Below are 22,509 nucleotides of genomic sequence, written 5' to 3'. Positions count from 1 at the left end.
CTCCGTGGCGATAGCTGCTGGGCCAGCACGGTGGTGAGGATGAGTCTAGGCAAGAGAGGATGATGAGGGCTCGCTGGGGATGACGCTGTAACTAAGCACATCAACCTGCTTAACGCAGACGTGCCATCCATGTGAAAACCGTTATTTAATGAATTCGTTCTTTATTTCATTCTTTCATTCTTTTCAAGTTTCCCTTTTATGTTATTGTTTGATGCAATGAACACCCACATGCTGTAGCTTATTGTATGCCAGAGTATTGTGTTTGTTGCAGTGCTTCAGACCCCATATCTTCAAATGGGTTTTGACAGGAAAATAATAAACCCCTTCCTCTTCTTAAGTAGATCAACTGAGCAAGCCTCAGAATGACATCAATCGGTTATGTAACTCGGATTAAAATAAAGTCGTCAAAAACACAGACCGTATGTTCCTGCATTATCGATTCAATATTCATCCCTGAGAACCATGTCAGACACACAATAATCCCTTTCAAGTAATACGCTTTTATTGGTTCAGCAAAGAATGGACAGAACAACAATTAAACATATAGGCAGCCTATGTACAGAATACACTTGTGGTTGTTTCGAGAACACTGTAAACTAAACAGCAACCTTCCTCCTCCCCCATTCAACATACTCTCTCAAGTCTCTCTGAATTCCAAAAGGGACCATCGGATGAACAAGGATGAAGTACTGTATGTACGCAGGCAGGCAGATGGGGTTTAGATTCGGGGGCCTAATGGTAGGAGGCCAAGGAGTAGGATTTTTTTTTACAGTACTGGATGTTTTATTTATTCATATTTGGCCTTTCCATGGCTGCTGCTGTGTTGTATTCTTCCTCTAGCTGAGATGGATGGGCACAGGGCGCCTCTCAGCACGGGCATGGGTGGCGCCAGGCCGGACTACTTCTTGCCAAACCGCTGTGGCACTGCCATGCTCCAAATCTGACCCGGGGCGGTCTCCCAGTCCCGAGGCTGTATTCTCTCCGGTGACACGATGTCTCCTCTGGAGTCTCGGCCAAACCTGAGGAAGAGCCACGTGACCACATTGACGGAAGAGCGGGAAAAGTTAACCCTGTATATGCTGATCTGGGGACAGTTGTGCATCGTCTCCATCATGATTATGGTTGGATGTGCAGGGAGGGACCATAGAGTAGTGGTTATAGCCTAATATTTATGCATTTTCCTACTGATATTTGCCCTTCTCTGGACAGGATTGAAGGTAAAAGGACTGACTAGGTTCTATAATCACACGTGTGCTATGTTGGCATTTATTAGCCAATCAAGATTTGTCGGTAACACTTTACATTAAGGTCACATTTGTAAAGGGTATATGCCGGTACATGATTTATAATTAGTTAGTCAATCTTGTATAATCCGTTTATTATTGAATTGTGAATCATTTATAAGTCAAGTCAAGTTTAGACAGATCAATAATCACTTGGTGCTTGCCAAACAGGGCTTGCAATTAAAAGCCAGTTTTTCATGCTTTATAAATGCTTTATAAACGAACCCTGATGTGAAATAATGCAATATTATTATTTCCACTCCAGTGTGGCTTTGGTAAGCTTGAAATAACTTGTAGTTTAAATGCACAGTTTCCTATATCCTGTGTTGCTGTTTATTAACTCATCTATTTTCATTCCACAGCAGGCGTTCTTATTGGGTTATGTTTTATTAAAAGTGAATGCCATCTCTGTCATTAGTACTATTATAGCCTTTATGCTAATAAATGGCGCTGTAGAACTGTTGTATAAAAGCAATATCACACTCAAAGTCGTGCTGATTGTCTTCGGTACTCGGCCTGCGGCCTCGTACCTACGACCGAATCAGAGCCGTGCTGATATTCAGTATATAACAGCACTCCCTCTCGTGTGATATGTGTTTGACTTGTCCCATTGTCTGACATTCCTTTTAGCAGACGCGTTTATCCAAAGCGACTTAGAATTCACAGGGACAGTCTCCCTGGAGTAACTTAGGGCCTTACTCAAGGGCACATTAGTGGTGCTCCCAGGTGGGACTGACCTTCTGATCACAGTCCAACTCACTATCCATTAGGTCACTACTACCCCTCTGAAACAAATCATTTGCGCTTGCCCTTATATCACTAGTATGCACTTTTTGGTCGGATACTAAACTGCATTTCGTTGTATAGTACTTGTACTCGGCAAAGGCAGTCAAGTTGAATCGAATCTAATCTCATCGAACAGTGTTCTTCTTTCTCTATGAGGGTACACACTCACACAATATCAACGTCATGTCATCACCGCCAGTGCGTGATCTTAGAATTATAAGGTTCTATCTCCGTTTAGGGTAGTTCTGAGATATTGAGCGTCAAAGTTTTTACATACATGAGACGGAACCTTTGTATTTTATGAATTACTAACTCAAAAATGTCAACATTTAAAAAATAACACCACACAGGCATTAATAAACACCTAATGGATCAGATTATGTAAAAAACTCAATTTTGACAAAAATGGAGATAGAACCTTATAATTCTAACGTCACGAGTGGCCAGCCAGACGCCTCTACTCACCTCTGGGGCTGGTGGAGGACGGAGGGGTTCCTGGCGTACCTCTGGGGCCCCTGGAGGAGGGACTGCAGCACGGCCATCAGCAGGCGGTCGTCCACACCGTTAGCGTTAGCGTTAGCACCTCCGTCCTCACTCTCCTGGAACACACGCAGGGCACAGACACGTGGACATACACAGAGACACACGCACACCCACACACACACACACACACACACACAGACACACATGGACACCCATGGAAACACACACACAGACACACACATGGAAACACATCAGTGCACATTGACACACATGGACACACATTATAAAGTAGCCTCGTGTTTCCGGCCAACTGAACTCCTTTTGGATGATATCCTGTCCATTTACTGTGATGTATGTGAATATATATATATATGATTTCCTTTGAGCTATTAGATTTAAAAGATGCATCTTTCCAACGATCATGCAGTTAAAGAGTACATGCCAGTTCCGATCATCACCATCAGGATATATTATTGTCATATGAAATGACATTTTTACTGCACACCAGAAAAGGGTTAATTAAAGTGACTAGAGCATTCTGGATCCCCATTCCCCTCCTAAACCCCAGGCTGGCAACCATAGCCAGGTGTCACCTTGACAACAGTCTGTTACACTGGTGTAACCTTGACGTTTGGAGGTATCTGTGGCCTGTTGAGCAGAACTGTGCCTCTACCCTAAATGTCCCACTTCTTCCTGGGTCCTCATATGTATGCAGCGTGAAACCCAGATCAGTGGGATCTGTTCTGCTCTACCCCTGCCCCTTGGGGGGGAGACACGCTTATTATATAATTCATGAAAGCATCTGAAACACAGAAAAATAGGGAGGGAGAGAGAAAGAGAGAGAGTGAGAGAGAGAGAGAAAGAGAGAGAGAGGTGGGGGGAGGGGGGGGGGAGAGAGAGAGGAAGGGGGGAGAGAAAGAGAGGGAGAGAGAGAGGTGGGGGGAGGGGGGAGAGAGAGGGAGGGGGAGAGAAAGAGAGAGAGTGAGAGAGAGAGAGAGAGAGAAAGAGAGAGAGGTGGGGGGAGGGGGGGAGGGAGAGAGAGAGGAAGGGGGGAGAGAAAGAGAGGGAGAGAGAGAGGTGGGGGGAGGGGGGAGAGAGAGGGAGGGGGGAGAGAAAGAGAGAGAGAGAGAGAAGCATATGGTGACAGGCTCTTTCATGACTTGATGACCATCTACATACAGTATGTGCAAATAATATTAGATTAATTAATATCTTATGAAACATCTGCAAACATTATACAGAATGATATTCTGTTATTTCAAACAGAATACTTATCCAAATGGTGGGTTGGGATCAGCCCAGGTCTGAAATACATATTTTAAATATTCAAAAGTACGGTATTTCCATAATAAGATCAGAAATATCATTTGAGAATTCAAAATCTAATTTGGTACTCCCAGATGAATTAAGTATGCCTATTGCTGTCATGGATTCATTTGAGCTCATCAGCCCCCATACTTTAAAAACAGTTGTTTCACAAATGAAATCCCAACATGGTTCTTCAAAAGTGTTTTTTTACTGTTTAACTGACAATGTATTAGAAATTGTGAACTGCTCTCTATCGACTGGCATCTTTTCCACTCCCCTAAAATCTGCCATTATAAAACCACTACTTAATAAAGGAAAGCAAGATAATTCTGTTCTCTGAAATTTCAGACCAATTATCTAAGTCCTGGGAGACTCTGTTTCTGATAATGTTGACATCACATGTGGGGTCCCTCAGGGGTCTATTATTGGTCTCTTGCTCTTCTCCCTGTACATGATCCCATTAGGTGGAATCATCAGAAAACATGGTGTAAATATTCATAGTTATGCTGATGATACTCAGCTGTACATATCAGTATTGCCTGATAATTCACATGCACTCAGCTCACTGGAGAATTGTCTCCGAGATATAACACTTTGGATGTCCAAAAATGTTCTACAACTAAATCAGGACAAAACTGAGATTCTTGTCATTGGACCAAAACCACAAAAAGACAAATTGTCGAATACCATGGGAACCTTGCTTTAAAACTGCAAACATGAAGCTAAGAATCTAGGTGTGATTATAGATTCTGACTTAAGCTTTGAGCCTCACATCAAATCTATCACTAGAAATGCTTTTTATCATCTACGGAATAAGTTAGAAATGTTCTCCGGCAAGCTGATGCAGAATGTTAATGCGTGCTTTTGCTATTACCCGTTTGGACTATTGTAACAGACTCCTTTCTGGTCTTCTGAAGAAAGCTATTGGCCAGCTGCAATTAGTCCAAAATGCAGCAGCAAGAATTTTAACCAAAACAAGCAGACGAGCTCATATAACTCCTATTTTAGAGACTCTACACTGGCTTCCTGTTAAGTTCAGAATAGGTCCTTCTGCTTGTTTATAAAGCTCTCACTGGCACAGTACCAGAATATCTGAAAGACCTTTTGCTAGCATATCAGCTTTTCTACAGTCCTTAAACCAAAACGTGGTCAGTCACAGGTGAGTAGGTTTTGAAAAAACAGCATAGGGAAAGGATAGATAACCAAGCACACACTGTCGGAAACATGGAAGCAATGATGTCTGACTGACGTACAGTATCTACGACATAGTTGATGTATTTGACCTAGCAGGTCTGTGTGGTCCAGTGAATGTAGAAATCGGAGGACGTGGCTCATTTGAATGCATGGAATGGAATGAGGAAGTGTATCATGTGTTTGATACCATTCCCTGTTCCGTTCCGTGTGTGACAATGAGCCCCGTCCTCCGGTTCCTACCTCCGTCGGCCTTCCCCTGGTGTGGTGTCCAGGCTTACCAGTTCCCACAGGCGTTCAGCCAGGCTCTCCTCTGAGCTCCTGGGCAGGTTGTTGTCACTGTCCTGCAGAACCCCGTCCTCCTGGAGACACTGACCCACCCCGGCCATGGCCAGGACGAGCCCCAGAAGAGTCACCCAAAACACAGTTGTGGCCATGTCTGGCTTGGATCTGGAGGTTGGAGATGGAGCGTCTGTCTGTCCGACACCTGTGGGGATCTGAGTCACCACCTCAGACTGGGATGGAGGTGGAGGTGGAGGTGGTGGTGGTGGTGGTGGTGGTGGTGGTGGAGGTGGAGGTGGAGGTGGAGGTGGAGGTGGAGGTGGAGGTGGAGGTGGCGGTGGCACTGGCGGTGGAGGTGGAGGTGGTGGTGGAGGTGGAGTTGGCGGTGGAGGTGGCGGTGGCGGGCGGCCGTTTGCAGAAGGTCCAGGAGAGGAGGACAATGCAACTTCTTCTCTGTCTTGTTTTCAGTGTCTCTGACCCTAGCCTTATATATATATACTCACCACCCCCCCACGACTAGGTTATGGACCCCAGGAGACGGCGAGATGGATAGGCAGAGGGTCCCCGGGTACAGGGGGGGACAGGCGGGAGGAAGTACTGCTCTTTAATACGGCTCCTTCTCCAGGCCCATTTAGAGGGATCAGGGAATTCGCTTCGGCCGGGAGGAAGAGGCTGCTGACGGGCATTATGGGGTCCTGAGGGTCTCCCTGACTTCCCCCACTGTGTTATTAAACAGATAAATCCCTGCAAATTGATTCACATCAAAGCACGGACACTCCCGGCGGTGTCCCCAACGGCTGTCACCGTACCACCCCAAAACACGTGGCTTATCAAAGAAGCTAATGGAACAACAATCCTATTACAACCATAGTCAAACAAGCCCCCTCGGAAACCTCCGACGGAAACCTCTCCACCCATTAATTACCATGACGACCGGGATGACACACTAAGCTTGCTCATGGGTATTTTGGTTGGGGAGAGTCATTTCTAATGGCTTTTGTGGAAAATTTGTGGATTGTTTGAAATGTTAAAGTGCAATATAGCAGGCTTTGCCCCACTCGCTGTTTGCGTATGGTAATACCAGCAAGAATCCATTGACCTTGTTACAGGGAGGAATGATGGTGTATCTATAATCAGTCTGACTTCACTCTGGCGTCGTAACTCACTACTGTGTGCTTTGCTTGATAATAATAATAATAATAATAATAATAATAATAATAATAATAATAATAATAATAATAATAATAATATTTGTATAGCCCTTTTCCTACAAACTTGTATAGCCCTTTTCCTACAAACGTTGCAGCTCAAAGTGCTTTAATCGTTATATAATCATCATTGAATTATTTTGTAACTTAAATGCAATATTAAAAGGATGGGTTTTTATCATCTTAATTAAATTATTTAGTGATGTGCAGTACATGTGCACTGATGTGCAGTAAAAATATATTTGAGATAAAGAGCATGTGGTTTGATCGGATTGTAACTACAGTTAGTACAGTTGTAACTACGGTTACAGTAACATTAAAACTATCCAGTTCTAAAAAAAAAAAAGTGTGTGAGAAATGTGGTTACATAACAGACTATGTAATGGAAACAAGTGAGTTTATTTATATTTATTCCAGACACTACATTGTAAAAACATTTTAAGTTTGGTGAAATGTTTCTCCCAGCATATTCCTCTTCCCTTTAACCAGTAACAGTTTGGCTATTTTTTATCAGGACTACTTGGTAATTTCAGAGGATATACCCAATATTTCCCTGCAATTGAAAAATATGATACGGTAAATCTATATAAGCAATGATATTTCCTGTACATTGTACCATTACAGTATGCATGCAATGCTATTGTAATGAGATATAATCTACATTAGATTGATAAACTTTTCCAAGTGCAGTTCTATTTACACACATTCAAATAGTATGTCCTTTAATTAGGGTTAGGGTTCATTTGTTCCAAAATAGGATGTTTCTGCCATTTTACACTGTGTATTTTTTGGGGGTTTTGCAAAGATGCACTATTTGGGGATTCAGGGTACATTTTCTAATCCCAGTCAGAGTGTTCTTGCCCTCTAGTGTCCTCAACTTGTAATGTCCTATAATGGAAGAGCTACCAGAGCTAACAGAGCACCCCGACAGCTCGGGTTACGGTGCAGCTCAATAGTGTTTAACAGTGTTTCTCCTCAGCTGCCGTCTATCACATCTAGGATGCAGCTCAATAGTCTTAATTCTCCTCAGCTACTACCTAGGACGTCTAAAGTGCATCTCAGTAGTATTTCTCCTGAGCTTACCCACCCCTGACATGCAAGGACGCATCTCAATATCTAACGTTTCTTCTCAGCGACCACAAGGAGATCTGTCAGTGGAGGCTGATGGAGGTAACCAGCCTCCCCTGAACTCAACAGTCTGAACAAGTCTTCCTCCTCTTGCCTCCTTTCCTTCACCTACACTGATATGACAGAACTGTTCTCACAAGTCTCGTGCATTCATTGTGTTATTTCCACCTACCTTGTTTTAGGATCAGTGGAGATCAAGAGACAGGAAAAAGAAGGCACTATTGAGATGCACCCCCAAGGCTAGTAGGTTACCTCTATTGGACGACAATGGAATTTTGATACCCTCTCCCACCACCAAACCCCAGTCAGTTTTCACCACACACGCTACGCTTGTGCTGTAGTACCCCTGACAACTGTGAAATGAATCTAACTAAATCGTATTGACTTTTATTATATTTACAATGTTAAAACAAAAACAGTGCAGCCAGTCAGAAATAAATAAAACATTGGATCAACATGATAAAAAGTAGAAGAAAGAAAAAAAAGAGATCTGAACATCCATATTCGAAATGTCATGCAGCTAATACAAGATTGTCCAGCAATATCTAAGAAACAAGATGACTCTTCATGCCCTACACAGTATATTCTGTCGCCACACGGTCCCGGGTCAGGAACCTCCTTTTCCTCTCGTCTTCTTATTCGTGAGTGAGTTACCGTCCTGTGTCCTCCGTAGCTTCAAAGCAACAATGTTAGTTATCGTATCGTCTCCTTCACTCGCCCCCGTCTCTCTTTGTGAGTTAAGCCAGGTCTTCTACCATAAGGCACTTATATGCAAAAATACAAATAAAAGTGTTTGTGAAGTATGTACAATCCTTGGGAGAGTGGTTTTTCGACGATGGAAATTCAACGGTCATTCAATGTCGCTAATGTCATGTCACTAAATGGAACAAAGATGTACAATGCTGCAAATAACCTAAGATGGTTTTGTTTGTATCAATTATGTCTCTTATAAAAAGATGGCTACAGTACGGTATTGTTGTTTACCTGCTATGTGTTTCTTTGTTTGTTTTTTTCAAGTTCATTCAGGCAGTGTATGTTGTTATTGTGAATTGCTAAAGCCAAATACAAATGCCAAACGTTTCCAAGTTCTTTTTAGACTCTAGAGGAGGACAGAGGACTGTCCTTGAATGGGTGTCATGATCAAATCATCTGAGTACACAGCCATGTCAGGATCACAACACCTTTGGAACACATCATGTTCACGATGTTCAACCGTGTTCCAAAGGTGAACTGGTGTTCTTTCATTATTGCCTAACTAACTCAAATAAAATGCTAAACCAATAATATTGAAACAAAGTACTTTTTTGCTGCCCTCTACAGTCCTATGGTAGTTAAGGCAAGGAGCAGTCCAAGTCATTGGCAGTGGCTTTGGGATCAGGGGACAGAATCTGCATACGCCTGTGTGTGTGTGTGTGTGTGTGTGTGTGTGTGTGTGTATGTGTGTGTGTGTGTGTTCTCCTACGATCCGCCTGTGAAAGTACATCTGAGTGTTAGTGCTCTTATTGCAGTCTTTAAGTATCTTATCAGTCAGGTCGGTTAAGTTATTGGTATAGTCAGCATCCGTGTTCAGTATAACTGTAAAACACCAATACAGGGCATGGTACCAATATAGATTGTCCCCAGTCAGCAGTAGTAGTATCGATCTGATCCAGTCCAGTGTAAATGCACTGAGTCGTAACACAGCTCATCTCAATGTGCACGACACTGAGGTGATGCGTTCAGTCTATGTGCACGACACTGTGGTGATGCGTTCAGTCTATGTGCACGACACGGTGGTGATGCGTTCAGTCTATGTGCACAAAACGGTTGTCTTGTCATACTGTCGAGGGTAGAGAGGAGGTAAGAGAGAGAGCTATAGGGGGGGTTGAGTGCTGGTGTGTTCAGGAGGTTCCGTCGGTCCAGTGTGTCGCCCACTCCTTCTTGTGTAAGAGGCCGGGCTTGTCGCTGCTCTGGAACTGAGGCCGGTCCTGACGAGGGATCTTCACCGCGTGGTACTGAGGCACTTTGTCTTTGTACTGGGCCCGACGGAAGAAACCACACTGTAGGAGGGAGGGAGAGAGGGAGAGAGAGAGAGAGAGAGAGAGAGAGAGAGAGAGAGAGAGAGGGAGAGAGAGAGAGAGAGAGAGAGAGAGAGAGAGAGAGAGAAAATCAGTTATGCACATGACACAATGTTGTGACAACAACGTCGCATAACAGAGTCATTGTGTTTTCCGTGCGCGTGCCACAAAAGCGAAAAAACCGAGGCGTACAAAATCCAACGCAAGCAGAGATGACACACATTAGCAGCACGTCCTCTACAACACTACTACAGTAGCTGTGTTCTACGGGAGTAAGCTTATCTTTCACCTCACAACACACAACACACCAGGGAGGGGGATAGGTCCATCCCCCCCATCATGGAACAGAACGAGGAATGGTACTGGATCGACCATGTGTGTTTGACACAGTTCCTCATTCCGTGCCATGCATTACAAAGAGCTCGTTCCCCCGATGTCTACCTCCACCAGCCTCCGCTGTTTCATTCGGCCTTGAGATGAGAATGAGACTGCTGGTAATGAAGGTGAATAGAGATAAGCAGATCCAAATCAGGTGACGGGAGGCACACAGATCTTGGCCAGGATGAACTACACCAGGGAGGTGAGACGGGTAAGAGAGACAGCAGGCAGAGCCACAGCACACACACACGCACGCGCAAGCCTCCCTGCGTCCCCAGTGCCCTGAGGGGGGGTGAGTTTCCTGAAAGATTCCTTAGCAGCCCCCGACATCATCGTTGATCCACAGCCTAAGTGGATCTTAGTAGAGAATGAAGGGTTTCAGGAAACTCATTCCTAGATGGGTAGTGTAGTAGTCCATCCTAACTTGAGGGCGGGGCAGGGGAGGGGAGGTGAGGGCAGGGCAGGGCAGGGCAGGGCAGGGCAGGGCAGGACAGGGGAGGGCAGGGCAGGGCAGGGGAGGGCAGGGCAGGACAGGACAGGACAGGGCAGGGCAGGACAGGACAGGGCAGGGCAGGGCAGGGAAGGGGAGGGCAGGGGAGGGGAGGTGAGGGCAGGGCAGGGCAGGACAGGACAGGACAGGGCAGGGCAGGGCAGGACAGGACAGGACAGGACAGGACAGGACAGGACAGGGCAGGACAGGACAGGGCAGGGCGGGGCAGGGCAGGGCAGGGCAGGGCAGGGAAGGGCAGGGCAGGACAGGGGAGGGCAGGGCAGGGGAGGGGAGGGGAGGGCAGGGGAGGGGAGGTGAGGGCAGGGCAGGGCAGGACAGGGGAGGGCAGGGCAGGGCAGGGCAGGGGAGGGCAGGGGAGGGCAGGGAAGGGCAGGTGAGGGCAGGGAAGGGCAGGGGAGGGGAGGTGAGGGCAGGGGAGGGCAGGGGAGGTGAGGGCAGGGAAGGGCAGGGGAGGGCAGGGCAGGGCAGGGGAGGGCAGGGGAGGGCAGGACAGGGCAGGGCGGGGCAGGGCAGGGCAGGGGAGGGCAGGACAGGGCAGGGGAGGGGAGGGCAGGGTAGGGCAGGGCAGGGCAGGGCGGGGCGGGGCAGGGCAGGGGAGGGCAGGACAGGGCAGGGGAGGGGAGGTGAGGGCAGGGTAGGGCAGGACGGGGCAGGGGAGGGCAGGGCAGGGCAGGGGAGGGCAGGGCAGGGCAGGGCAGGACAGGGCAGGACAGGACAGGGCAGGGTGGCTTTACCACTCGGGGAGGGGGAGGGGAGAGCAGGGCAGGGTGGGCGCGGCCTATTCCAGGTCTGTCGTCTGTTTCTCCGCTTCCGAGGGCTGGACCCCCAGCTGGGCGCGGTAGTACTCCGTCTCGTAGTTGGGCCGGCGCTCGGTGCGCTTGAAGAACCCACACTGGACCAGGACCAGGGGCGGGGGCGGGGGTGGGGGTGGGGTGGAGGGAAGGGGTGGGGGGGGGGGGGGGGGGGGTAGTGAGGAAGAGGAGGGGAGGAGGAGGAAAGGAGAAGGATGGGGAAGCACCACAGACATGGAGGGAGGGAGATAAAGAAAGAGAGAGAGAGCGAGAAAGACAGAAAGAGAGAACAGGAGGAAAGAAGAACAGAAATCAATGAGGAGTCGAATAGAGATGGATTGTAGACCAGATCAGACCAGACCAGAGAGAGAGAGAGAGAGAGAGATAGAAAGAGAGATAAAGTGAATCCACCCTTCACAGAGAGTTGAGGAAAAATAGAGAAGTGGCTTGAAAGACGATGAATGAAACTAATGAACCAGTATGACTCCGATTAGACGCAGACCATTAAACACCTCCAACTAGACATACAGTACCAGTCAAAAGTTTGGACACACTTTCCCATTCAATTGAATGGGGAAGAAGGTGTGTCCAAACTTTTGATTGGTGCTGTACACGACATCAATGTCATTGGAAGTGCTGCGCTGACGTTTACAGAGGATCATCATCACTGCCACGCCTGGATACACACAACACTTTCCACGACAGATTAGAGAATCTTGGAGGCAGGCGAATGTGACACATTCTCTACCTCCTGTGCCACATTCTCTACCTCCTGTGCCACAGCCGCCCCCACAATTTCTACCTCCACCAGTCTCCCTTGGTACCAGTACGCTGGATGATCGAATAATACGGTGAAGAACACAGTATGACAGGTGTGTGAGTGCTGAGGCAGGTAAAGGTGAGGGGTGTTAGTCTACCTTCCACAGTATGCAGACCAGCAGGGACAGCACCAGGATGCCAGCCAGGATGGCGATAAGGATGATCCACCAGGGTATCCAGTACTGGTCAGCCACACCGTGCTCTGGGTAGATCATCACTGGGACCTGGAACACACACACACACACACACACACACACACACGTATGCACACACACACACGGACATGTACACGTACGCACACACACACACACACACACACACGTACACATACATATGCACACACGTACACATGTACACACATATACGCATACACACACACACAGGCAATGAGTATGTCATCATGATTCATGATTCATAATTGTCTGTTTTATATTGTTTATAAGTGTTTGCAGTTATGTGTATTACTTCATGTTTGTAAATGTGTGTGTGTGTGTGTGTGTGTGTGTGTGTGTGTACTGTATGTGTCTGTGTGCGGTTACTACACCTGTATGGCGGTAGCGTCCTTCAGCACCAGGTGTTTGATGTTGGACTTGACCGAGATGTTGGCTCTGACCAGCAGCTCCAGAGCACTGACCAAGGGAAACTCCTATCAGGAAGACAAACAGACGGACGCCATTAAGGCTAGAACAGCCGTGGGTGGGGTCATTTGACCATGTGAGTAAAACAAAATGTATATCTTTGCACTCAATCAAATTTCAGGACCCTCCTTTCATGACTTTTCCTCGATATGTGCGTTCTACCACCCAGCATCCTTACATTTTCTAAATCACATCAGGATAAGTTAGTATAAAGCTTTTTTGGCAGTTTTTCTGCGTAGGAGGCAGTCTAATTTGAAGGACGACCAACTAGTGATCTTTGTGTGTAAATAGCAGCTTCCCATTGTAAAGACTATGGTTTCATTTGACCCCCGAGGCGGCTCTTATAGTAGGTAAGAAACGGCTGTTCTAGTGTTAAGACCCCGGGCAAATCTCTCCTTCTTCCGTGTCCTCTCTCCTCACCTCCTTGATTGGTCGAGAAGGTCCAAGGGGAGGAACCTCAAACCTTCTCCTCCAATGGAGTTTCGAGAAGGAGGCACGGAGGAATCGAGGACATTTTGGGGGGGATTTAATTCAATTGAGAGTGAATTACATCACGGGAAGCCGTGAATGAGATGGATGACAAACACAATGTACAGTTCAGTAGCCAGACGGGGTTTTGATTTCGATTACAGCAGCCAAATAATATGCATGACAAATGGTGATTGTGCCCTCAGGCGTAATGAAAAGTGTTTCGGCTGTACAGTCCCCTCATGTTACCCTTAGCGAGAGTGTGTGATTACCGCTATATTGCAGCTCTCTCCCTAACGACCTTCCTACTCTGTTCCACCAATAGAAATGCTACGAACGATCGTCCCACTCATACAAGCCTTGTTATTCGGATGAATTGCCAGCCCGGGGGGCATAACTGTGTGATTGGAGCTATGACCGAGTGTAATGGGCATGGCATTGAGTGTGTGAAGCTTTTTTGATTGAGCACTTATTTCACCAGGTCGGGTCAGGTGACTGAGGACACCATTTCTAAGTTGGCAGGAACAACAGAGGAGAGAGAGGAGAGGAGGGGGGATGAGAGGAGAGGAGGAGAGAAGAGAAGAGAGGAGAAGAGAGGAGAGGAGAGGAGAGGAGAGGAGAGGAGGGGGGATGAGAGGAGAGGAGAGGAGAGGAGGGTAGGGGAGAGGAGAGGAGAGGAGAGGAGAGGAGAGTGAGAGGAGAGGAGAGGAGAGGAGAGGAGAGGAGGGGAGGGGAGGGGAGGGGAGATGAGAGGAGAGGAGAGGAGAGGAGGAGAGAAGAGAAGAGAGGAGAGGAGAGGAGAGGAGAGGAGGGGGGATGAGAGGAGAGGAGAGGAGGGGAGGGGAGGGGAGGGGGGATGAGAGGAGAGGAGAGGAGGGGAGGGGAGGGGAGGGGGGATGAGAGGAGAGGAGAGGAGGGGAGGGGAGGGGAGGGGGGATGAGAGGAGAGGAGAGGAGGGCAGGGGAGGGGAGGGGGGATGAGAGGAGAGGAGAGGAGGGGAGGGGAGGGGAGGGGGGATGAGAGGAGAGGAGAGGAGGGGAGGGGAGGGGAGGGGGGATGAGAGGAGAGGAGAGGAGGGGAGGGGAGGGGAAAGGAGAGGAGGAGAGAAGAGAAGAGAAGAGAAGAGAAGAGAGGAGAGGAGAGGAGAGTGAGAGTGTTCTCGATCTATGATCGATCTCTAAGCGGGCCCAGTGTTAAGTGTGTTGTACCATCGTTTTACCTCGATGAAAGTGCCGCTCCACAGTCTGGCGCGTATGGTGAGGACAGCAGAGCCGGTGAAGCTGTGTAGAGGACACTGGAATAGCACACAGCGGGCCGAGCCTAGCAGGCAGTCCTAGAGGAGGGGACGAGAGAACCATGACATGACAACAGGGATGGGATTCAATCTAGCAGTACGGGTGAAGGGGTCTGGCTACAGTACGTCTTCTCCCTCTCTTGCTCCAGCAACACGTTCTATCCCGTGGATAGTTCTATCCCGTGTTTTATCTGCCGCTGTAGGGTGCGTTCGTAAATTCGCTCTGAGAGCGCCGCCGGAGCGCACACTGGGTTCAACGTCATAAGGGGACCAAGTCATTTGATTGGAGATTGAGATTGAGATTGAGATAACGTTTATTGCCACTATGCGTTACACATATAGGAATTTGCTTCGTCACCACAGCAAGTGCGTTTATACTTTTTTCACATATCAAAAAACAGGACAACACAACAACAACACAGGACAGACAACAGTGCATTGGATAGTGCGGTATAAAGTAAAGTGCAGTGCAGAGTTTTTTTTTTACAGAGTCCAGTTCAGTCCTGGGCAGACTTGGGGGCGGGGGGGGGGGGGAAGCCAGAGTCATTTAACAGCCTGGTGGCTGAGGGGTAGAAGCTGAGCCTGTGGCGGGCCTTAAGTGCCTTAGGCAGCCGCAACCTTCTTCCAGAGGGAAGCAGGGTGAGGAGGCCGTGGCCGGGGTGGAAGGGGTCAGCCATGATCTTCCTTGCCCTCCTCAGAGCCCTGGTGTCGTGCAGGGAGTTGAGGGAGGGCAAGGGACAGCCGATCACCCTCTCTGCTGAACGTCGCACCCGCTGCAACTTGGCCTTGTCCTTGGTCGTTGCAGCAGGGAACCAGGTGATGATGGAGTGGGTGAGGATGGATTCTATGATGGCCGTGTAGAACTGGACCATCATGGACCTCGGCAGCCTGAGTTTCCTCAGCTGCCGGAGGAAGAACATCCTCTGGGCCTTCTTTGTGAGGACCTCGGTGTTCTGCTCCCACTTTAGGTCCCGGGAGATGGTCATGCCTAGAAAGCGGCATGACTCCACGGAGGCCACCGGGGTACCTCCCAGCGTGATGGGAGGGGGCAGGGCTGCTTTCCTTCGGAAGTCCACCACCATCTCCACTGTTTTTAGAGCATTTAGCTCCAGATTGTTTAAGCTGCACCATCTCTGCAGCCCCTCGATCTCACCCCTGTAGGCAGATTCGTCCCCCCCGGAGATGAGGCCCACCAGGGTGGTGTCGTCTGCAAACTTCAGGAGCTTGACCGAGGGGTGGCGGGAGACACAGCTGTTGGTGTAGAGGGAGAATAGTGCTGGAGACAGGACGCAGCCCTGCGGGGAGCCCGTGCTGGTGGTCCTGGAGCTGGAAATGCTCTTCCCCAGCTTGGACAAAGAGGCATTCCATGAGTGCTGATCAGATTTCCCAGAGCAAATTTATGAACGCAACCCGTAGACTGAAGACTCACCTCCCAACTGTCCCTCCTGAGACATCTGCTTCTCCTCTATACAGTTTCTCTACTGTTGATAATATAAAATATATATAAAAGCACTACGACTGCCAGAGGCACCTGGCCCGAGCCGTGAGCTTAGAATGATAAGGTTCTATCTCCGTCTAGGGCAGTTCAGAGATATTGAGCCTCAATGTTTTTACATTCCATTATGTTGTGTGAGATGGAACCTTTGTATTTGATTAATTACTAACTCAAAAATGTCAACATTTTAAAAATAACACCACACAGGCATTAATAAACACCTAATGGATCAGATTATGTAAAAAACTAGATAGAACCTTATAATTCTAACGTCACAAGATTACTTTTTCCTGCTATGAGTGGTGGATAGATGATTCACTTACTTAGTCAAATGTATTTGTTGTAAGTCACTTTGGATAAAGGAAGTCTGTTCAATGCCAACAATGTAAATGCAAATGTAATGCCTGTCTCTGTCTGACATGTAATACGTGGGTATAATGTGTGCAGCTGTCTGATAAGATATGAACGAATGTAATATTCTCAGCACATACTGCATGTGGATGTGCATTCATCAAAGAGCCTGTCACCCTATCTCTCTCTCTCTCTCTCTCTCTCTCTGTCTCTGTCTCTCTCTCTCTGTCTGTCTCTCGCTGTCTCTCTCTCTCTGTCTCTGTCTCTCTCTGTCTCTCTGTCTCTCTCTGTCTCTCTCTCTCCTACTCCATGTCTTGTTCTCTCGTTTTTGTTCACTCTCTCCCCTCTGCCCCCCCCCCCTCTCCATCCCCCCCCCTCTCCCTCCCCCCCTCCCTCCCTCCCTCCCTCCCTCCGTCTCACCAGTGTGAGGGACTTGCGTCTCTCCGAGGCTGCCACGGCGGGGGTGGTTTGTCCCACGCTGCCCTTGGTCGTGGCCTGACCATCGTCCTCTGGGTGGGACCGGCGCTTCCTCCTCGCCTGCTCATGGTGTGGGGGGGAGGGGGGTCATAGGTCATAGGGGGTCATAGGTCATAGGAGGTCATAGATAGTTGAACACTGCTAATATCAGTACCGTGACTAACCACTAAAACACTCCAACATGGGAGTATAGGGCTTCCAAACATGGATAATACTTCCCATTTCACCGCTTGGCCCTCCATTTTAGCCCTACCCCTCTGTTTTGCACGTTCACATGTAGGGGTGTCCCAATTCTTGTTCTCATGTAGGGGTAGGGCCAAGTGGTAGGGCTACATAGCCCTCCAAACTGATTTTTTTTTTATTGCATACAGAGCACTGCTATTCATGTCATGAACTGGCTTGATAATGAAGCATTGTTCTTTTTTATTTTATGACTTGTTTGATCGATTGATAGCGTGGTGAAACTTAAGTTGTGAACGAATTGCGAGCATCGATGCTTTTCTATGAGACTAATGATGATGTATAAGGGTCTTGAAGAGTTATCCCATTTCATAGGGGAAGATTTTCAACCACTACCCCTTGTGACTGTTCCGAGGGGAAAGCCGAAAAGGGAGTGGCACTTCACGAGGGGTAGGGGTAAGAAAGGGAAATTGGATAGGGCCTTGCAGTATATTAATTTCAGATGGAACTCAATTATGTGGTGAAAACATAACCCTGCTTCAAATAAAACATGACAACGGTAAGCATTCAGTCGCCTGAAATTCGAACAGAGGTAATTGTGTGTGTGTGTGTGTGTGTGTGTGTGTGTGTGTGTGTGTGTGTGTGTGCGTGTGTGTGTGTGTGTGTGTGTGTGTGTGACTGCAGGCCTACCAAAAGATGAGCAGGCTGTGGTTGGTCAGGGGAGCTGGAGTTGGAGTTGGGGGGGAGTTGGGTGGGGGAGTAGGAGGGGGGCAACTTCAAAGGGTTCAGGGCACCCGAGTGGGTACAGTGGGTGTCGGGGTGACCGTTGAATTCCAGACTAGTGGGGTACAGCAGCCACTTCCCGTTGGCTAGCTCGTAAGGCCACATGATGTTGAGAAAGGCAGAGCCGAACTTCTGGCGGGACTTCTTCTCTGTGTTGATCACCTGATCCAACGGAATGTTCAAATGTTTAATGCGCTGAAATGTTGACATTTGTTTTTTTTAATTGAATTGAATATGTCCCTCCTCTCTCACCGTAAACTCGTACTCCACAGCGCTGCCGATGTCATCCAGAGTCTCCATGGCCATCTCCCCCTTCACGGCCCCGCTGAAGAACAGCTTCTGTGGGTCCGCTTTCCTGGGGTAACACAACAACAACAACACCCTCACTGGACAGCTGGGAGCTTAGCATAGACTAGCATGGCACCATTGTTTACTAGGGATAAACTATAATAAGACTGATCATCAGGGTTGGGGGTGGGCAATACCATTTAAATTCAGTTAATTCAATTGAATTAAGCGGTTCTTCATTGAAAAAGCATAGAAGGAAATTTTGAATTTCGGTTTACTTCCAGAAAATGGAATTGACTGCAGCCCTGCTGATAATAGCTTCGTACAGATCTAGGATCAGCTTATCCTCCCCAAACCCTAACCCACTGGAGGGGCGGAAATGAATCATAATAATTGATATAATAATTAATAATTGACCAGTATCTAAGGGCCACTTTAACCTAGATACTTCTACTAAAAGGCTGCTACTTACCCGCTGACCGTCAGGGGGAGCTCTATCACCACTTTGGCGTAAGCAGACACTGGGGCCAGGTCATGCTGTTCACTGATGCTGAGGGACACACACACATAGAGTGCGTTCGTAAATACACTCTGGAAATCTGATTAGCACTCATGGAATGCCTCTTGTCCAATCAAATGACTTCAAATCAATGCGCTCCGGCACTCTCAGAGCGAATTTACGAACGCACCCATAGACACAGAGAGGTCCAGTTACACCATACAGGAACAGTTTTACTCTTCTAACGTGATATAAAATCAAATCTAGTCAAGTCAAACTTTATTTACATAGCATAGTATAAACGTCTTATAGACACTTTCAACTGAGATTCTCCACTGAACAAAGTCTTTAGTCCAAGACCAGACTTAATCTAGGTCTAGGAAACTTGCCCTTTTGAATGAGAAAATAAAGCGAAAGGATAAAGCGAAAAGGAAGTTGCCAGTTGGACTTACGTAGCCAACAAGAGGTTCACAGATATCTCAGTGGTTTCAGTGGTGATAGCAGAGGTGCTTAAGATGATGTAGAACTTCAGCTGTTTTAACAGACAACATCAACAACAACAACAACAACAATTATTAAAAACAGGGAAATGTCCAAATAATTACGCCATAAGGAAAAGCAAAACAAATGGTAAACCCAAGCGTTATTAGGTTAGATCAACCCGTTTCTGTCCGTCAAGGGTTGACTGAAGAAGATACCAAATGACTCGAGGTAAATAATACAGTGTTGAGGGTTGTGAGAGTCTGAAGAGGATGTGTCATGTGATGTGTCATGTGATGTGTTACCGTGGCGTCGCGTTTCAGAGGGTTTCCCAGCTCACACAGAGTGCCGTTCTGATTGGTTTCGCACACCACCTACACAAAACACACACACACACACACACACACACACACACACACACACACACACGCACACACAAATCGTCTTAGATAGACAGCGATAGCTCCACCATTCAACACACCTCACGCCACAGAAACAGCACCTCCACCGACAGTAACATGAGAAACACACACATCGTCACCTTCTTAAAATAACGGCTTATGTCATATTTTATAAATATATATATATTGAGTTTTATTTTTATGAAATACAGTCATATTTTATATTTTAAGTCATATTTTAAAGTTTTGAGAAAAACTGAATAAACGTATTTTTATTATTTTTTTGTAAATGTTTGTCATTTGTAAAATAATATAGAATATGATATAGGCAAAAACGTAATTTTCCTCAAAAGTGACGTAAGCCATTATTTTAAGAAGGTGACGACATGACAAAATAACACGACGGATCGACTTGATCCGTAAAGCGACTCTTCCACCAGCGCACCTGTCCTCCTCTGGAGCCGTAGTAGGACAGGCTGTCAGGCAGGGTGACCAGGAGCTGGGCGGTGTGGGCGTCGTCACCGTCCTCCTCCGGGTTCAGGGGGTCAGAGGGGATGTTGGTGACGGTGATCTCCAACACCACGGACCTCTGGTCAGACATAGAGAAGAACACGGGCACCTCGTCCTCATCTCTGGGGGAGGGGGGGGGGAGAGGGGGGGATAGAGAGGGGGGGGTAGGGGGGGATAGAGAGGGGTTAGACGGAGAGGAGATACTGTGGGTATAACACACACACACACACACACACACACACACACACACAGAGCACTACTAACTTTGGTAGAGGGGTGAAGATGTCAGAGATGGCAGGTCTGGTACCAAACTGGTAGCTCAGCTTCAGGTTGCTCTGACAGATCTTATCGTCACCACAGCCCTCCCTCAGGAAGTTCACCTGTCAGAGAGACATACAGTATGCTCAACAGCAGACGACAAAAACAATACACAGATATGGGACACGTTCTAGTCTTTTGGTCCGCATATCAGCAACCAATCGAAATGTTCAGACTTCTCTTTTGAAACACGGAACTACGTTACTGCCTATGTTGATGTCTATTTCATTTTACCTTTATTTATCAATGTCAGAGAGAGAGAGAGGGGGGGGGGGGGGTGTAGAGTAGTGTTTGAACTTGGCCTCGCTCACCTCAGAGTACAGTGTATTGGACACAGCAACACTCATGACAGGAGGCAACATGGGCAAGTGCTTGGGGTTTTTGTGAGGGTGTGGCGGGGGGTGCCTGATAGTGTGGGTGATCGCCAGAGAGATGGGACGCAGTTTGTCCCGAATATTGTCCTACAGGGGTCAAACAGAAGTTAATCGTGGAACATGGTGTTGGTTTTCCCTAGAAATGGATCAAACATAATGGAAAGCCATAGAAATACTCACAAAAGACATTGAAAAGCAACACACACAAAAAAAATAACTACCGTATTTTCCGCACTATAAGGCGCACTTAAAAGCCTTTAATTTTCAAAAAAAACGACAGTGCGCCTTATAATCCGGAGCGCCTTATATATGGATACATTTGTTAATTGTTTGATCCATACTGGTTGTACACGGCGCTCAAGGCGCTCTGTCAAAATGTTTCAGTACGACTGGTAAACTACAAAGGCGCACCGCTTGCAGCATTACGGTAATCAGTAAACACCGGTACTGATGTGCTTACTCACAGTCCCACACCACAAGACCCCAAGTAAAGAAGACTAAGTTAGACACAGTTAGACACAGTTAGAGGGCAAACAGTTAGAGGACAAACTCGAACAGTGGGTTGTTGAACAGAGAGCAGCAAGTAGAAGCGTCTCTACAGTCACTATTCGAATGAAGGCAACAGCGCGAGCACGGGACATGAACATCGATGAATTTCGAGGCGGTCCTTCTTGGTGCTTTCAACTTGAAGTTTTAAAGTACCCACTCGATATAATAAACAACAGTTTAACGATCACTAAACACTTATAATGTGTGTATTGGATTCATTATTCTCGTTTGCCGGAGGCTACCGGTAAGGGAGGGTTGACTTGTAAACATACTTTCGTTTTAGTTCGTGTTCAAAAGCAAGAACTGTGTGTTCATCTAGTTATGTGTAGTTAGTATGTGTTTTTAGTATGTCGATGTTCTCCCAGTATGTTGTCATGTTATTAAAATACAGTTTGGACTTTCGTAGCGATGTGTTTTGTTAGCAGCGTTCGTAGCTGTGGCTGCGTTAGAGTCACTTTTCTCCCATTCAGTGTTTGAGGTGAACCAACATTCAAATACGCCTGTCGTGTTCAATGTTTCTCTGATTTGAATGTATGACACATCATTTGAAAGCTTATATCCACCATTGATGTAGTTTAAGCATGTGTAAAAACTGAAAAATTACGTTGCACATTTCACCAGGAGCTGTCACATATTGGTTGTTGGTTATAATTGTATAGCCTATTGGTTGTTTTCTGGTGTTGTTTTATTGTTTTGCTCTGTTTGTAGTCTACTTGATGTATTTTTATCAGCTGTTTAATCACCACAGCGGTTAATCCACTAATAGAGATAATAGCAGATTGAAAATGCTTGTAGCTAACTACTCTATATCTCGTGGTCGCAGCTATTGCGAATTGCTATTCACGCGAGTCAGCTGTGAATCACCGCAGGTCCTTGACGCTTGTTGCAAAAATGGATGACGAACGGCTGATACTTGAGGTGGATTTTTTTTTTTTTTTTTACAGTGGAGCAGGTAGAACATTGACGGTGACAACGCTCAGGTGGAGCATGGACAACGGGAAGTTGACACAACACCAACGCAGTAGGTGGAGCTTGGGCGTAACGCAACCCCAGTCAAACGTTTGACTGCAGTATTCTATATTCTATTCTATGCGCCTTATAATCCGGTGCGCCCTGTATATGAAAACAGTTCTAAAATAGGCCATTCATTGAAGGTGCGCCTTATAATCCGGTGCGCCT

General features: G+C 47.1%; 2 protein-coding genes across 2 annotated transcripts in view; both read right to left on the bottom strand.

The window, feature by feature from the left end:
• Window positions 1–898: 898 nt before the first annotated feature.
• Window positions 899–5,488, bottom strand: npffl (neuropeptide FF-amide peptide precursor like; the record flags this gene model as incomplete). The annotated part of the gene is made up of 3 exons (XM_080547987.1): window positions 899–1,019; window positions 2,535–2,668; window positions 5,333–5,488. The coding sequence occupies 3 exons, from the start codon at window positions 5,486–5,488 to the stop codon at window positions 899–901; spliced, it is 411 nt and encodes a 136-aa protein (XP_080404113.1).
• A 4,061-nt stretch (window positions 5,489–9,549) lies between these two features.
• itga7 (integrin, alpha 7) overlaps window positions 9,550–22,509 on the bottom strand; it is a gene marked incomplete at both ends in the record, with an annotated part of 54,215 nt that continues 41,255 nt past the window's right edge. Inside the window, 13 exons of the mRNA XM_080547986.1 lie at window positions 9,550–9,708; window positions 12,324–12,449; window positions 12,770–12,871; window positions 14,551–14,664; window positions 16,892–17,008; window positions 17,834–18,073; window positions 18,164–18,266; window positions 18,672–18,749; window positions 19,151–19,230; window positions 19,484–19,552; window positions 20,025–20,211; window positions 20,354–20,469; window positions 20,719–20,868. Coding sequence (XP_080404112.1) covers window positions 9,550–9,708; window positions 12,324–12,449; window positions 12,770–12,871; window positions 14,551–14,664; window positions 16,892–17,008; window positions 17,834–18,073; window positions 18,164–18,266; window positions 18,672–18,749; window positions 19,151–19,230; window positions 19,484–19,552; window positions 20,025–20,211; window positions 20,354–20,469; window positions 20,719–20,868 — 1,641 coding nt within the window. The remainder of the gene's footprint in view (window positions 9,709–12,323; window positions 12,450–12,769; window positions 12,872–14,550; window positions 14,665–16,891; window positions 17,009–17,833; window positions 18,074–18,163; window positions 18,267–18,671; window positions 18,750–19,150; window positions 19,231–19,483; window positions 19,553–20,024; window positions 20,212–20,353; window positions 20,470–20,718; window positions 20,869–22,509) is intronic.

Source organism: Nansenia antarctica, assembly GCF_963989245.1.
Source record: "Nansenia antarctica genome assembly, chromosome: 18".
NCBI classification, from domain to species: domain Eukaryota; kingdom Metazoa; phylum Chordata; class Actinopteri; order Argentiniformes; family Microstomatidae; genus Nansenia; species Nansenia antarctica.
This window is presented reverse-complemented; position numbering and strand designations above follow the sequence as displayed.